This window comes from Haematobia irritans, chromosome 5 (assembly GCF_050003625.1).
Source record: "Haematobia irritans isolate KBUSLIRL chromosome 5, ASM5000362v1, whole genome shotgun sequence".
Classification (NCBI taxonomy): Eukaryota; Metazoa; Arthropoda; class Insecta; order Diptera; family Muscidae; genus Haematobia; species Haematobia irritans.
The window spans coordinates 41,540,409-41,557,015 of record NC_134401.1 but is presented as its reverse complement, the minus strand read 5'-3'; the positions used below and the strand labels follow the sequence as shown (position 1 = coordinate 41,557,015).

Below are 16,607 nucleotides of genomic sequence, written 5' to 3'. Positions count from 1 at the left end.
ATAGCAAACGATCTGCTACCGAAGAAACTTTGGATATAGATGATGTAGGAAGAGAATCGGATCGAGTTATACGAGCAAGACGATCACCTGCTCGAAGTCAAAGTCAAGGGTATGTCTATAACATTTTAAAAATTATCCTGACCTTATTGCATATTCTTCCACAGAAGACGACCACAATCTGATGTCGAAGATAATTGGCGATCACCTGGTCCAAGCCGTGGACCATCCAGAGATCGCAGCTCATATGAACGTGAAACCCCTCGCTTCAGACCACCACCCATGTAAGAGTATTCAACTAATCTTTGTAGATATCATGATGCTATGTCCTTTCCGTACTATATATACAAAATATACAAACAAAATTATTGCACATTTTTTCTTTTTATTTCTTTTTTACTTGTTTATTGGTTACTAGCAGCGGCTATTTGTAGATTTCCGGCAAGGGCTAACAATGGGACTTGATTTATTTCAAAATTTTCCATTTTTCTTCTCATTAGTGATGATGGCTCTACTTCTAAGATTATTCTTAATATTTTTTGAAATCATATGTTTGGTGTCGACATCGACTAGTAAGAAATGAAAGTGTGTAAACACAGCCATGGCGGTTGTCGATAGGCGAACTATTATTTATATGGCCTAGTACTAAGATCGTTTCAACGAAAAATTCGGGCACAACATGGATTCAATATAACAGACTCAAAAATGTTCGCAGTTATTCTGCGCAAAAAGTTTTTCATGCGGAAATGCATTTCCTATAAGAAATGTACAGGAATTTTTCAAGAGTAATTTCCATTACAATGATTTTTTTTTGACGCCAATAAGGGGTTTATGGCACCGTAGTCGATAAAGAGGTAATAAAAATTGGAGTAAATTCCTTATCGACCGTGGTGCAAAGGTTAGCATGTCCGCCTTTCATACACAAGGTCGTGGGTTCGATTCCTGCTTCGACCGAACACCAAAAAAGTTTTTCAGCGGTGGATTATCCCACCTCAGTAATGCTGGTGACATTTCTAAGGGTTTCAAAGCTTCTCTAAGTGGTTTCACTGCAATGTGGAACGCCGTTCGGACTCGGCTATAAAAGGGAGGTCCCTTGTCATTGAGCTTAACATGGAATCGGACAGCACTCAGTGATAAGAGAGAAGTTCACCAATGTGGTATCACAATGGACTGAATAGTCTAAGTGAGCCTGATACATCGGGCTGCCACCTAACCTAACCTAACCTATGTCGTGTTGGCAAATTTTGGACACTCTTAACAACTACAAAGGCAAAATTTTATTTTTTTGTATATATTTAAATGTAAACAGTCGATAATAACGCTCAAAGAATTTTCGGTTTCAAAAATACCAATGCACTTCTTGTGAGAGATAACAAATTTAGCTAGAGGTGCCTACCAGTTTTGGCTACTCTGGAATAAAATAAAAATTTAATTAGAATATTGAAGTTATTGGCATTAGGAGCGATGCTGGACACCAACCACTTATTAAGAATTATTGGCTGATCAAAAATTGTAGGATTGCTCTACCAGCGACTGCACAATCACCTTTATTCTCAAAATCAAGTGTGCTATTTAATATTCACTTTTCCAATTGGATCGTATTACTATTCTTTTTGTATTCTTTATTTACTACTCTAATAATAATTAATATTTTTAACAATATCAATTTTTTAATTTGTTTATTTAAATCAATAAATTAATGCATTCAAGGCGTCGACAAGGTACACAAGAATTTGATTTGGATGCTGAAGAAGCTTCCGGTCGAACTCGTGAACGAAGTCAACCACGTAGTGTAATTACAAGTCGCCAATCACAGGACCGTGATCAATCACAAAGCAGATCCAGGCCACCACCTTTGTAAGTATTTAACAAAAATTCTAAATAAATTTCCGCAACCAAAGAAACAATTTTATTGGTATAGAAAATTTGGTCGAAATTTTATTTCTATAGAAAATTTTGTCACAATTTCATTTCTATAGGAAATTTTGTCACAATTTCATTTCTATGGGAAATGTTATTAACCCTCTAATGCCCAAGCCCGCCTTTAGGCGGCCTTCACTTAATAAGGAAGCTTTTAGTAAAACACTCCTTAAGACAACAAAAATGGGCGAAATAAAAAGAAAACTTATTTGAAACTATTCAAGAGGCTTTGCAGCATATGCTGAATTTTACGGTATACATTTAATCAGCTGGCAAAAAAATTGGGGCATTAGAGGGTTACTATTTCATTTTTAGAGGAAATGTTATCAAAAATTCATTTCTATAGGAAATTTTGTCAACATTTCACTTCCATAGGAAATTTTGTCAAAATTTCACTTCTATAGGAAATTTTCTCAAAATTTCATTTCTGTAGGACATTTTTTCAAAATTTCATTGCTATAGGAAATTTTTTCAAAACTTCTTTTCTATAGGAAATTTTGTCAAAATTTCTTTTCTATAGGTAATTTTGTCAAAATTTTATTTCTATACGAAATTCTGTCAAAGTTTCGTTTCTATAGGAAATTTTGTCAAAATTTTATTCCTATAGGAAATTCTGTCAAAGTTTCATTTCTATCGAAATTTTGTTAAAATTTCATTTCTATGGGAAATTTTGTCAAAATTTCATCTCTATAGGAAATTTTGTCAAAATTTAATGTATATAGGAAATTTTGTCAAAATTTCATTTCTATAGGAAATTTTGTCAAAATTTCACTTCTATAGGAAATTTTGTCAAAATTTCACTTCTATAGGAAATTTTGTCAAAATTTCATTTCTATAGGAAATTTTGTCAAAATTTCATTTCTATAGGAAATTTTTTCAAAATTTCATTTCTATAGGAAATTTTCTCAAAATTTCATTTCTATTGAAAATTTTCTCAAAATTCCATTCCTATATCAAATTTTATCAAAATTTCATTTCTATAGGAAATTTTGTCAAAATTTCACTTCCATAGGAAATGTTGTCAAAATTTCACTTCTACAGGAAATTTTCTCAAAATTTCATTTTTATAGGACATTTTGTCAACATTTTATTTCTATGGGAAATTTTGTCAAAATTTCATTTTTATAGAAAATTTTGTTAAAATTTCATTTTTATAGGAAATTTTGTTAAAATTTCATTTTTATAGGAAATTTTGTTAAAATTTCATTTTTATAGGAAATTTTGTCAAAATTTCACTTCTATAGGAAATTTTTTCAAAATTTAATTTCTATAGGAAATTTTGTCAAAATTTCTTTTCTATAGGTAATTTTGTCAAAATACTGTCAACGTTTCATTTTTATAGGAAATTTTGTCAAAATTTTATTTCTGTACGAAATTCTGTCAAAGTTTCGTTGCTATAGGAAATTTTGTCAAAATTTTATTCCTATACGAAATTCTGTCAAAATTGCATTTCTATAGGAAATTTTGTCAAAATTTCACTTCTATAGGAAATTTTGTCAAAATTTCAGTTCTATAGGAAATTTTGTCAAAATTTCTTTTATAGGACATTTTGTCAACATTTCATTTCTATAGGAAATTTCCTCAAAATTTCATTTCTATAGGAAATTTTCTCAAAATTCCATTCCTATCTGAAATTTTGTCAAAATTTCCTTTCTGTAGGAAATTTTGTTAAAAATTTAATTTCTATAGGTTATTTTTATCAAAATTTCATCTCTATAGGAAATTTTGTCAAAATTGTATTTCTATACGAAATTCTGTCAAAGTTTCATTTCTAATATAAGAAATTTTCTCAAAATTTCATTTCTCTAGGAAATTTTGTCAAAATTTCATTTCTATGGAAAATTTTGTCAAAATTTAATTTATATAGGAAATTTTGTCAAAATTTCATTTCTATAGAAATTTTGTTAAAATTTCATTTCTATAGGAAATTTTGTCAAAATTTAATTTCTATAGAAATTTTGTTAAAATTTCATTTCTATAGGAAATTTTGTCAAAATTTAATTTATATAGGAAATTTTGTCAAAATTTCATTTCTATAGGAAATTTTGTCAACATTTCATTTCTACAGGAAATTTTCTCAAAATTCCATTTCTATAGGAAATTTTCTCAAAATTCCATTTCTATAGGAAATTTCCTCAAAATTTAATTTCTATAGGAAATTTTGTCAAAATTTCCTTTCTGTAAGAAATTTTGTTAAAAATTTCATCTCTATAGGAAATTTTGTCAAAATTTTATTTCTATACGAAATTCTGTCAAAGTTTCATTTCTATAGGAAATTTTCTCAAAATTTCATTTCTCTAGGAAATTTTGTCAAAATTTCATTTCTATTAGAAAATTTTGTCAAAATTTAATTTCTATAGGAAATTTTGTCAAAATTTCATTTCTATACGAAATTCTGTCAAAGTTTAATTTCTATAGGAAATTTAGTCAAAGTTTCAATTACATAGGAAATTTTCTCAAAATTTCATTTCTCTAGGAAATTTGTAAAAATTTCATTTCTATAGAAAATTTTGTCAAAATTTAATTTCTATAAGAAATTTACTCAAATTTCATTTCTATACGAAATTTTGTCAAAATTTCATTTCTATACGAAATTCTGTCACAGTTTCATTTCTGTAGGAAATTTTGTTAAAATTTCATTTCGATTGGAAATTTTGTCAAAATTTCATTTCTATAGGAAATTTTCTCAAAATTCCATTCCTATATGCAATTTTGTCCAAATTTCATTTCTATACGAAATTCTGTCACAGTTTCATTTCTGTAGGAAATTTTGTTAAAATTTCATTTCGATTGGAAATTTTGTCAAAATTTCATTTCTATAGGAAATTTTCTCAAAATTCCATTCCTATATGAAATTTTGTCCAAATTTCATTTCTATACGAAATTCTGTCACAGTTTCATTTCTGTAAAAAATTTTGTTAAAATTTCGTTTCTATAGGAAATTTTGTTAAAATTTCATTTCTACGGAAAATATTGTCGAAATTTTATATTTATAGGAAATTTTCTGAAAATTCCATTCCTATATGAAATTTTGTCCAAATTTCATTTCCGTACGAAATTTTGTCAAAATTTAATTTCTATACGAAATTCTGTCACAATTTCATTTCTGTAGGATTTTTTTTAATTTCATTTCTATAGGAAATTTTCTCAAAATTTCATCTCTATAGGAAATTTTCTCAAAATTCCATTCCTAGACGAAATTTTGTCAAAATGTCATTTCTATCGGAAATTTTATCAAAATTTCAGTTCTATAGGATTTTTTTAGATTTTAGTTTAATTTAATTAATTTTGTTTTTAATTTCATTTCCGTAAGAAATTTTGTCAAAATTTCACTTCTATAGGAAATTTCGTAAAAATGTTTTTTCTATAGAACATTTTGTCGAAACGTTGGTTTTTGTTGAAATTTTAATTCTTTAGAAAATTTCATTGAAATTTTGATTCTATAGAAAATGTCGTCGAAATTTTAAAATGTATTTTTTTCTTTGTATTTCTCTTTACCAGCCGAAGACAGGGAACAGAAGAATTCAATTTAGATGAAGAAAGTGGAAACCAGTCACAATACCGTCAACGAACAAAGTCAATCCAGAGCAGCTAGTAGCAGTAGACAATCACAACCATTGCAGCGCGGTCAACCTCAACAAATTGGCAAGGCAAAACCGCCCATGTAAGTTCCCAGCATAGGATTGGTTAGGCTTAAAAGAAATCCGTCTTTCCATACATTCAGATTATAAGATAACTTTGCTAGGAATTATCTAAGAATAATTTGAAATCATTCATTGTATTTAGTGACTTGACTTTGGAAATAATATTCAGCATAAATATTATAATAATACATCCATTATATATGGGTTTTGAACCTCTCAATTCTACTATTAGGGTTTCGATTCTGACATCTATGTATTCCTACGTCCTTTTTTATCTATTGACTTTCCTTTACTAGGCGAAGGCAGGGAACTGAAGAATTTAATTTAGATGATGAATATGGAAATCGGGATCAGAGTCGTCAACGTGAATCAAGCCAATCAAGAGCTGCTAGCAGCAGTAGGCAATACCAATCAATACGGAGGGATCAATCTCAACAGAGTGGCATGGCAAAACCACCCATGTAAGTTCAGGGAATGTTATTATTTGACCACGAGCATAAAGATCCACCATTCTATTGCAATAAACCCAATAGTTATAAAACCAAGGCCGATTTCTTTTCTATGGAAATAGGTTGCCTTAGTGTTACACTATTTATTCCTTCATTGCCCTTCCGCCCAAATTCTAAAATTATGGCTAATTCATAATTTTGTGAAGAGTCCTAAATCCAAACCCTCCGACAAAGTCGTTTATATTTAACAATCAATTTTGAATAAATTAGATTTTTAAGCATAACATCACCATTAATTCTTTTAGTTGTGGAATTTGTGGGTTCCGGCTCCATCATCAATTCTCGATTTCATCGCCTTCAGAAATGAAAGGAGATGTTTACGATCTATCATCTTTTGTTCACATAGGGTAGAATATACCACCCTCATACTAATATTGAGATTACATGTTTCCTATACTACATTCACACTATTACCAAAGTCACAAGTGTTCACATTGTCAAAAATTAGAGATTTATGCCTATATTCATAATAATTTAATGACAGTTTATCGAAGAAATTTGTATGGTAATAGTAGGTTTAAAGTTTACGTTAACGTTTGTGAATATGGAGGATAGTTAATTCGTGGATTTAACACCTGTTTTGTGTTTGTGATTTTGAGCATAATGTGAACGTAATATTATGATATGTTCCCACTGACTCGTTTTCCTCATTTGTTTTTTCAAAATATTTCACCGTTCACACCGAGTTGAGATGTTTTAGTTTGACGGTTGCCATCGAAACTCAAAATTTCCATTTACTCTAAATTCAAATATACGCACTATTTGTTCAAATAAATAAATCCCGATCGCAAAGAGGAAAAATTTTGTAAGTTATTTTCACATCCCTATGTTCTTCGAAGCCTTTTTTATTCGTTTTTTCTACGAAATTTATTTTAATAATTTGACATATATTTTTAAAAGAGTATGATCAGTCAGTGCATATTCCAAATTAGGGGCGTTTACATTATAAAATTGACGTGTTTTGGAGGGAAAAAATGCTTGGTGAGATCGCCATATTATATTCATCGTATTGCTTGTTTCAGGATACATTCTTATTAGATATTTTTTCTTGCATCATTTTCTACATACCGGCTTCATCTATCGCTCTAATGCATGAATAAATAATATTTTCGATTCTCATCATCAGTTGCTTTAGAGAGCATTCTGTACCGTCGCAAAAAAAATATTTCCGGTCGATAATACTGTTACTCTATTAGGTGTTACAGAAACGGTTGCCACAGTTGCTAGAATTTTACCAAAAAGGATAATTTTTTTTACAACTTGGTACATTGTATTATTGATGTTTTGGTAGATTTTTCAAAATATTCTTCTCCAACTACAAGGAACTTAAAATTTCTACAAAATTAAAATTTTGAGAAAATTTTCGATAGAAATAAAATTTTCTATAGAAATGAAATTTTGAGAAAATTTTCTATATTTTTTTTTTTGAGAAAATTTTCTATAAAAATAATATTTTGGGAAAACTTTCTATAGAAATAAAATTTTGAGAAAATTTTTTATAGAAATAAAATTTTGAGAAAATTTTTTTATAGAAATAAAATTTTAAGAACTTTTTCTATAGAAATAAAATTTTGAGAACAATTTTTTTTTGAAATAAAATTTTGTTTTGGTAGATTTTTCAAAATATTTTTCTCTGACTACGAGGTCTTCAAATATCTACAGAAAAAAAATTAGAGAAATTTTTCTATAGAAATAACATTTTCTATAGAAATGAAATTTTGAAAAAATTTTCTATAAAAATAAAATTTTGAGAAAATTTTCTATAAAAATAAAATTTTAAGAACATTTTCTATAGAAATAAAATTTTGAGAAAATTTTCTATAGAAATAAAAATTTGAGAAAATTTTCTATAGAAATAATATTTTGAAAAAATTTTCTATAGAAATAAAATTTTGAGAAAATTTTCTTTAAAAATAAAATTTTGCGAAAATTTTCTATAAAAATGAAATTTTGACAAAATTTTCTATAAAAATGAAATCTTGAGAAAATTTTCTATAGAAAAAAATTTGTTTTGGTAGATTTTTCAAAAGATTCTTCTCTGACTACGAGGTCTTCAAATTTTGTACAGAAATAAAATTTTGAGAAAATTTTCTATGGAAATAAATTTTTGAGAAAATTTTCTATGGAAATAAATTTTTCAGAAAATTTTCTATAGAAATAAAATTTTGAGAAAATTTTCTATAAAAAAAAATTTTGAGAAAATATTCTATAGAAATAAAATTTTGAGAAAATTTTTTATACAAATAAAATCTTGTTTAGGTAGATTTTCTCTGACTACGAGGTCTTCAAATTTCTACAGAAAAAAAAATTTTGAGAAAATTTTCTATAGAAATAACATTTTGAGAAAATGTAGTATAGAAGTAAAATTTTGAGTAAATTTTATATAGAAATAAAATTTAGAGAAATTTTTCTATAGAAATACAATTTTGAGAAAATTTTCTATAGGAATAAAATTTTGAGAAAATTTTCTATAGAAATAAAATTTTGAGAAAATGTTCTATACAAATGAAATTTTGACAAAAATTTCTATAAAAATAAATTATTGAGAAAATTCTCTATAGAAATAAAATTTTGAGAAAATTTACTTTAGAAATAAAATTTTGCGAAAATTTTCTATAAAAATGAAATTTTGAGAAAACTTTCTATAATAATGAAATCTTGAGAAAAATTTCTTTAGAAAAAAAAATTGTTTTGGTAGATTTTTCAAAATATTCTTCTCCGACTACGAGGTCTTCAAATTTTTACAGAAATAAAATTTTGAGAAAATTTTCTATAGAAATAAAATTTTGAGAAAATTTTCTATAGAAATAAAATTTTTAGAAAATTTCCTATAGGAATAAAATTTTGAGAAAAATTTCTTTAGAAAAAAAATTGTTTTGGTAGATTTTTCAAAATATTCTTCTCCAACTACGAGGTACTTCAAATTTCTACAAAATTAAAATTTTGAGAAAATTTTCGACGGAAATAAAATCTTCTACAGAAATGAAATTTTGAGAAAATTTTCTATAAAAATAAAATTTGGAGAAAATTTTATATGGAAATAAAATTTAGATTTAATATTTAAAATTATAGAAATAAAATTTTGAGAAAATTTTCTATAGAAATAAAATTTTGAGAAAATTTTCTATAAAAAAAATTTTTTGAGAAAATATTCTATAGAAATAAAATTTTGAGAAAAGTTTTTATACAAATAAAATCTTGTTTAGGTAGATTTTCTCTGACTACGAGGTCTTCAAATTTCTACAGAAAAAAAAATTTGTGAGAAAATTTTCTATAGAAATAACATTTTGAGAAAATGTTGTATAGAAATAAAATTTTGAGTAAATTTTATATAGAAATAAAATTTAGAGAAATGTTTCTATAGAAATACAATTTTGAGAAAATTTTCTATAGAAATAAAATTTTGAGAAAATTTTCTATAGAAATAAAATTTTGAGAAAATGTTCTATACAAATGAAATTTTGACAAAAATTTCTATAAATATAAATTATTGAGAAAATTTTCTATAGAAATACAATTTTGAGAAAATTTTCTATAGAAATAAAATTTTGAGAAAATTTTCGATACAAATGAAATTTTGACAAAATTTTCTATAAAAATAAATTATTGAGAAAATTTTCTATAGAAATAAAATTTTGAGAAAAAATTCTATAGAAATAAAATTTTGAGAAAATTTTCTATAATAATGAAATCTTGAGAAAAATTTCTTTAGAAAAAAAAATTGTTTTGGTAGATTTTTCAAAATATTCTTCTCCGACTACGAGGTCTTCAAATTTTTACAGAAATAAAATTTTGAGAAAATTTTCTATAGAAATAAAATTTTGAGAAAATTTTCTATAGAAATAAAATTTTTAGAAAATTTTCTATAGGAATAAAATTTTGAGAAAATTTTCTATAGAAATAAAATTTTGAGAAAATTTTCTATAGAAATAAAATTTTTAGAAAATTTTCTATAGGAATAAAATTTTGAGAAAATTTTCTATAGAAATAAAATTTTGAGAAAATTTACTTTAGAAATAAAATTTTGCGAAAATTTTCTATAAAAATGAAATTTTGAGAAAACTTTCTATAATAATGAAATCTTGAGAAAAATTTCTTTAGAAAAAAAATTGTTTGGTAGATTTTTCAAAATATTCTTCTCCAACTACGAGGTACTTCAAATTTCTACAAAATTAAAATTTTGAGAAAATTTTCGACGGAAATAAAATCTTCTACAGAAATGAAATTTTGAGAAAATTTTTTATAAAAAAAATTTTGAGAAAATTTTCTATAAAAATAAAATTTGGAGAAAATTTTGTATGGAAATAAAATTTAGATTTAAAATTTAAAATTATAGAAATAAAATTTTGAGAAAATTTTCTATAGAAATAAAATTTTGAGAAAATTTTCTATAAAAAAAAATTTTTGAGAAAATATTCTATAGAAATAAAATTTTGAGAAAATTTTTTATACAAATAAAATCTTGTTTAGGTAGATTTTCTCTGACTACGAGGTCTTCAAATTTCTACAGAAAAAAAATTTTTGAGAAAATTTTCTATAGAAATAACATTTTGAGAAAATGTTGTATAGAAATAAAATTTTGAGTAAATTTTATATAGAAATAAAATTTAGAGAAATGTTTCTATAGAAATACAATTTTGAGAAAATTTTCTATAGAAATAAAATTTTGAGAAAATTTTCTATAGAAATAAAATTTTGAGAAAATGTTCTATACAAATGAAATTTTGACAAAAATTTCTATAAATATAAATTATTGAGAAAATTTTCTATAGAACTACAATTTTCAGAAAATTTTCTATAGAAATAAAATTTTGAGAAAATTTTCGATACAAATGAAATTTTGACAAAATTTTCTATAAAAATAAATTATTGAGAAAATTTACTATAGAAATAAAATTTTGAGAAAATTTTCTATAGAAATAAAATTTTGAGAAAATTTACTTTAGAAATAAAATTTTGCGAAAATTTTCTATAAAAATGAAATTTTGAGAAAATTTTCTATATAAATAAAATGTTGAGAAAATTTTCTATAGAAATAAAACGTTGAGAAAATTTTCTATAGAAATAAAATTAAAAAAAAACTTCTAAAGAAATAAAATTTTGACAAAAGTTTCTGTAAATTCAATATTTTTAAACATTTCAATTTTCTTGTTAAAATCGTTAAAACAATTAAGATTGGATATACACCCAAAAATTGTCGCTAATATGATCTCTCCATAACATATAATATTGCAAATACTGAAATAAGCTTCTAAAATAAAATAATAAAATAATTCTTACAAAAAAAAATCATACTAACAACAAAAATTTTATCGAAAACTTCAAAATAAGATGTTTTTTTAAATTTGGTAGATTTTTTGATTATTTTTTACACCAGTGGCAACCGTGGTTACATTCCATAAGCATTTCACCTTTCCCTACTCAATGAAGTATACAAAAAAGCTCATCATTGGAAACCCCGTATACTTATTTTTAGAGCTATAACTCATACATTTTTAATTACTTAGCATTAAAGCTAAGAGTATTAAGCATTTCTTTATCGACCTCTCTTTCGGGGTAACTATTATCTAAATAATTTCCTTCACTAGGCGAAGACAAGGCACAGAAGAATTTAATTTAGACGACGAGTATGATAATCAGGATCAAAATCGTGAACGTGAACGCAGCCAATCAAGAGCTGCTAGCAGTAGTAGGCAATCCCAACCAATACGGCGGAGTCAACCACTACAGAGTGTTAAGGCAAAACCACCTATGTAAGTGAAACCAGGTGTAGTAGTAATTTCCAAGCAGGATTGTAGTATTTTAGACATGCTAAAATATAGAGCCACTGAATTTCTATTTTCTTCACTTTGAGTCCTAATTCTATCAAGATCATCTAAGCATAATAACAACATTTGCAAGGACTAATTATTTTCTCATCGAACTCATTGCCCTATTGCCTTAAGCCCGGTATGCAACACTATCCAATTTCCCACCTATGAATTACAATAGATTTTAATTTGGCGAAACGCCATTAGCCGTTACGGTATTCCATCGCATATTTTGGATACAGAAATATTCGAGAAGCATCAGAATCGATTGTTGATATTTTTCTCCCATAAGAAATGCAGAACTGTTGAACTGTTTTATCGGCATGACAACAAAATGTCCTTGAATTGAGTTCGTATGCTGTCAAGACGGTTTTAGATACGGTTTAAACAATTTTATTAGTAGCAAAGGTTTCCCTGCGGATATTTACTGGGATTTAGACCAACGCAGAGCAAGTCTGGAGCACAAGTCTGGTCGCATTCATACGAAATTACCGATACCCATAATGCGCCGTTCACACTATAAATTTATCCGGTCGGGATGTCTGCGTTTGTAAAGGATCTTACAGTTTGAAATCGCTAAGGTGTGTCGGCGATAAGCAAAATCTTTAAATATGTTATCGATCACATTAACAAGCTGCAGTATCGATTATGACATCGAACATAAATTATGGTGTGGGCAATTATCGTAGGGATAAACTGATTGTACGAACAGCGCATAAGAGATGGTATTTTCACTTTATTTATTACAAAAATTCTGCGAACTGTTGTTATCGCATTCTTTGCTTTCCGTTCCCATAAAAAATACATGACAAACTGTTAAAAACGGGAGCCACCGTGGTGCAATGGTTAGCATGCCCGCCTTGCATACACAAGGTCGAGGGTTCGATTCCTGCTTCGACCGAACACAAAAAAAGTTTTTCAGCGGTGGATTATCCCATCTCAGTACTGCTGGCAACATTTCTGAAGGTTTTAAACGCCGTTCGGACTCGGCTATAAAAAGGAGGTCCCTTGTCATTGAGCTTAACATGGAATCGGGCAGCACTCGGTGATAAGAGAGAAGTTCACCAATGTCTAAGTGTATAGTCTAAGTGAGCCTGATACATCGGGCTGCCACCTAACCTAACTGTATTGTTGGCATGCAACAGGAAGTTTCACAGGAGCTGCATAAACGGTTGCCACTCAACCTAAAAATAATCTACCAAAAACTGGAGAAAATTTTACCAAACAAAAAGAAATTTTGTCAAAATTTTATTTCTATAGGAAATTTTGTCAAAATGTTATTTCTATAGAAAATTTTGTCAACATTTTATGTCTATAGAAAATTTTATCAAAATTTTACTTCTATAGAAAATTTTGTCAAAATTTTATTTCTATAGAAAATTTTCTCGAAGTTTTATTTCTATAAAAATTTTTTCAAAAGTTTATTTCTATAGAAATTTTTTTAAAAAGTTTATTTCTATAGGAAATTTTTTCAACATTTTATTTCTTTAGAAATTTTCTCAAAATTTTATTTTTATAGTAAGTTTACTCAAAATTTTATTTCTATAGAAAATTTTCTCGAAGTTTTATTTCTATAGAAAATTTTGTCAAAATTTTATTTCTATAGGAAATTTTGCCAACATTTTATTTCTTTAGGAGATTTTCTCAAAATTTTATTTTTACAGAAAATTTACTCAAAATTTTATTTCTATAGAAAAATTTCTCAAAGTTTTATTTCTATAGAATTTTTTTCAAAAGTTTATTTCTAGAATTAGAAAATAGAAAATGTTTTCAAATTTTTATTTCTATAGGAAATTTTGTTAAAATTTTATTTCTATAGAAAATTTTGTCAAAATTTTATTTTTATAGAAAATTTTATCAAAATTTTATTTCTATAGAAAATTTTGTCAAAATTTTATTTCTATAGAAAATTTTCTCGAAGTTTTATTTCTATAAAAAATTTTTTCAAAAGTTTATTTCTATAGAAAATTTTTTAAAAAGTTTATTTCTATAGGAAATTTTTTCAACATTTTATTTCTTTAGGAAATTTTCTCAAAATTTTATTTTTATAGAAAGTTTACTCAAAATTTTATTGCTATAGAAAACTTTCTCGAAGTTTTATTTCTGTAGAAAATTTTGTCAAAATTTTATTTCTATAGAAAATTTTCTCAAAGTTTTAGTTCTATAGAAAATTTTTTCAAAAGTTTATTTCTATAGAATATGTGGTAAAAATTTTATTTCTGAAATTTTTTATTTCTATAGGAAATTTTGTTAAAATTTTATTTCTATAGATAATTTTGTCAAAATTTTATTTCTATAGAAAATTTTCTCAAAATTTTATTTCTATAGAAAATTTTCTCGAAGTTTTATTTCTGTAAAAAAAAAATTTCAAAAGTTTATTTCTATAGAAAATTTTTTAAAAAGTTTATTTCTATAGGAAATTTTTTCAACATTTTATTTCCTTAGGAAATTTACTCAAAATTTTATTTTTATAGAAAGTTTACTCAAAATTTTATTTCTATAGAAAATGTTCTCGATGTTTTATTTCTATAGAAAATTTTGTCAAAATTTTATTTCTATAAGAAATTTTGTTAAAATTTTATTTCTATAGAAAATTTTGTCAAAATTTTATTTCTATAGGAAATTTTGTCAAAATTTTATTTCTATAGTAAATTTTCTCAAAGTTTTAGTTCTATAGAAAATTTTTTCAAAAGTTTATTTCTATAGAATATGTGGTAAAAATTTTTTTTCTGAAATTTTTATTTCTATAGAAAATTTTGTCACAATTTTATTTCTATAGGAAATTTTGTCAAAATTTTCTTTCTATAGAAAATTTTGTCAAAATTTTATGTATATAGAAAATTTTGTCAAAATTTTTTTTCTATAGAAAATTTTGTCAAAATTTTATTTCTATAGAAAATTTACTCAAAATTTTATTTCTATAGAAAATTTTCTCGAAGTTTTATTTCTATAAAAAATTTTTTCAAAAGTTTATTTCTATAGAAAATTTTTTAAAAAGTTTATTTCTATGGAAAATCTTCTCAAAATCGTGTTTCTATAGGAAATTTTGTCAAAATTTTATTTCTATAGAAAGTTTTTTCAAAATTTTTATTTGTATAGAAAATTTTGTCAAAATTTCATTTCTATAGAAAATTTTGTCAAAATTTTATTTCTATAGAAAATTTTGTCTAAATTTTATTTCTATATAAAATTTTGTCTAAATTTATATCTATAGAAAATTGCATCAAAATTTTGTCAAAATTTAATTTCTATAGAAAATTTTGTCAAAATTTTATTTCTATAGAAAATCTTCTCAAAATTTTATTTCTATAGAAAGTTTTGTCAAAATTTTATTTCTATAGAAGATTTTGTCAACATTTTATTTATATAAAAAATTTTGTCAAAATTTTATTTCTATAGAAAATTTTGTCAAAATTTTATTTCTATAAAAAATGTTGTCAAAATTTTATTTTTATAGAAAATTTTATCAAAACTTTATTTCAATAGAAAATTTGTGAAGTAGTTAGAGAGGAATATTTTGCAAAATCTTCCAAAACATAAATAATTCTACCAATCTACCAAACAGTAAAAAAATCTAAAATTTTATTTTTATAGAAAATTTTATCAAAACTTTATTTCAATAGAAAATTTGTGAAGTAGTTAGAGAGGAATATTTTGCAAAATCTTCCAAAACATAAATAATTCTACCAATCTACCAAACAGTAAAAAAATCTACCATCTTTGGTAGAATTCTATCATCTTTGGTCACAGTGGATGCATACCAGACTTAATGTTGGACAAAATTATTTTTTAGGTTTATTTCTGTCTGTATAGGACTCCTCATGACGAACGATGTGTTTGTGTTTTTTCGATATTTATGTATCTCATAAATTTTGCACATTTTTATTGTGTCACTTTCTTGTTTATACGTAGGCGTAGACAAGGAACCGAAGAATTTAATATGGACGAAGAAGAAAATAGAGCCTGGAGAACTCCAGGCGATTCGACTCGACGTGGCCCTAGCGAACCCAGACGTGGAGATGGACGGTCTAGAAAATCGATGACACCAATTCTTCCTACAAGACGGGATGTACAACCTGCTCAACCATTACCACGAACGCCAACTAAATTAAGATCTCGAGTATCGTTGACCACAAGAGCTGTGGCCAATATTGTAAAAAATCGCGAATCAGCTAAAAGGAAAGGCTTGTAAGTTTGTAGTGATATGTATGTTTGTAGTGATTGATAAACAAAGTATGTGTAGCTCTAGTGAAAATTTCGTTTGCAAGCCGGTAGGATAGTTTTGTCTCGTTTTTCATAAAGCTCGCTATCTGTCAAGCTTGGACAATATGCATTTCCAGCGGAAACGGGTTTACTCATGCACTATACCTGGTATGCACTTCTAGAGAAATATCGTTTGAGTGCCAATAACACAGTTTCAGTATGTATGTCTTATGAGAGCAAAATGTAAACAATCAATAACAACGATTCCTAGCGATTCGCTAGCAAATGCTTTTCTTATGGGATGTGAAAATATCGTAGAATTTCATAGCAGTCTGTAGTCTAATAAACTCCTATAGCGAATTTTTTTTTTTACCCATAAGCCCAGTATGCCTCTCTAGCGAAATTTTCCCTACCGAGCTATATACACCTCTAACGAAAATTTTTTTTACTAGACACTGTTATCAATAATTTTTCATTTACTGGACATAAAACATAGTAAAACTGTCTTATTAATATTACCTCCG

At 25.9% G+C, this 16,607-nt stretch overlaps 1 protein-coding gene across 4 annotated transcripts in view; it reads left to right on the top strand.

Annotated features, from left to right (window-relative positions):
- Nucleotides 1-16,607, top strand: part of prom (prominin) — a 101,552-nt gene that overhangs the window by 81,235 nt on the left and 3,710 nt on the right. The window contains exons 13-17 of one of the 4 annotated variants that reach the window (XM_075311072.1): nt 5-109; nt 165-281; nt 1,708-1,854; nt 5,419-5,581; nt 15,793-15,931. In XM_075311072.1, coding sequence (XP_075167187.1) covers nt 5-109; nt 165-281; nt 1,708-1,854; nt 5,419-5,512 — 463 coding nt within the window. In that variant the 3' untranslated portion in view covers nt 5,513-5,581; nt 15,793-15,931. Of the gene's footprint in view, nt 1-4; nt 110-164; nt 282-1,707; nt 1,855-5,418; nt 5,582-5,857; nt 5,999-11,658; nt 11,800-15,792; nt 15,932-16,607 lie in introns of those variants that run through there. The other 3 variants (XM_075311070.1, XM_075311071.1, XM_075311073.1) reach the window with 3 other exon arrangements.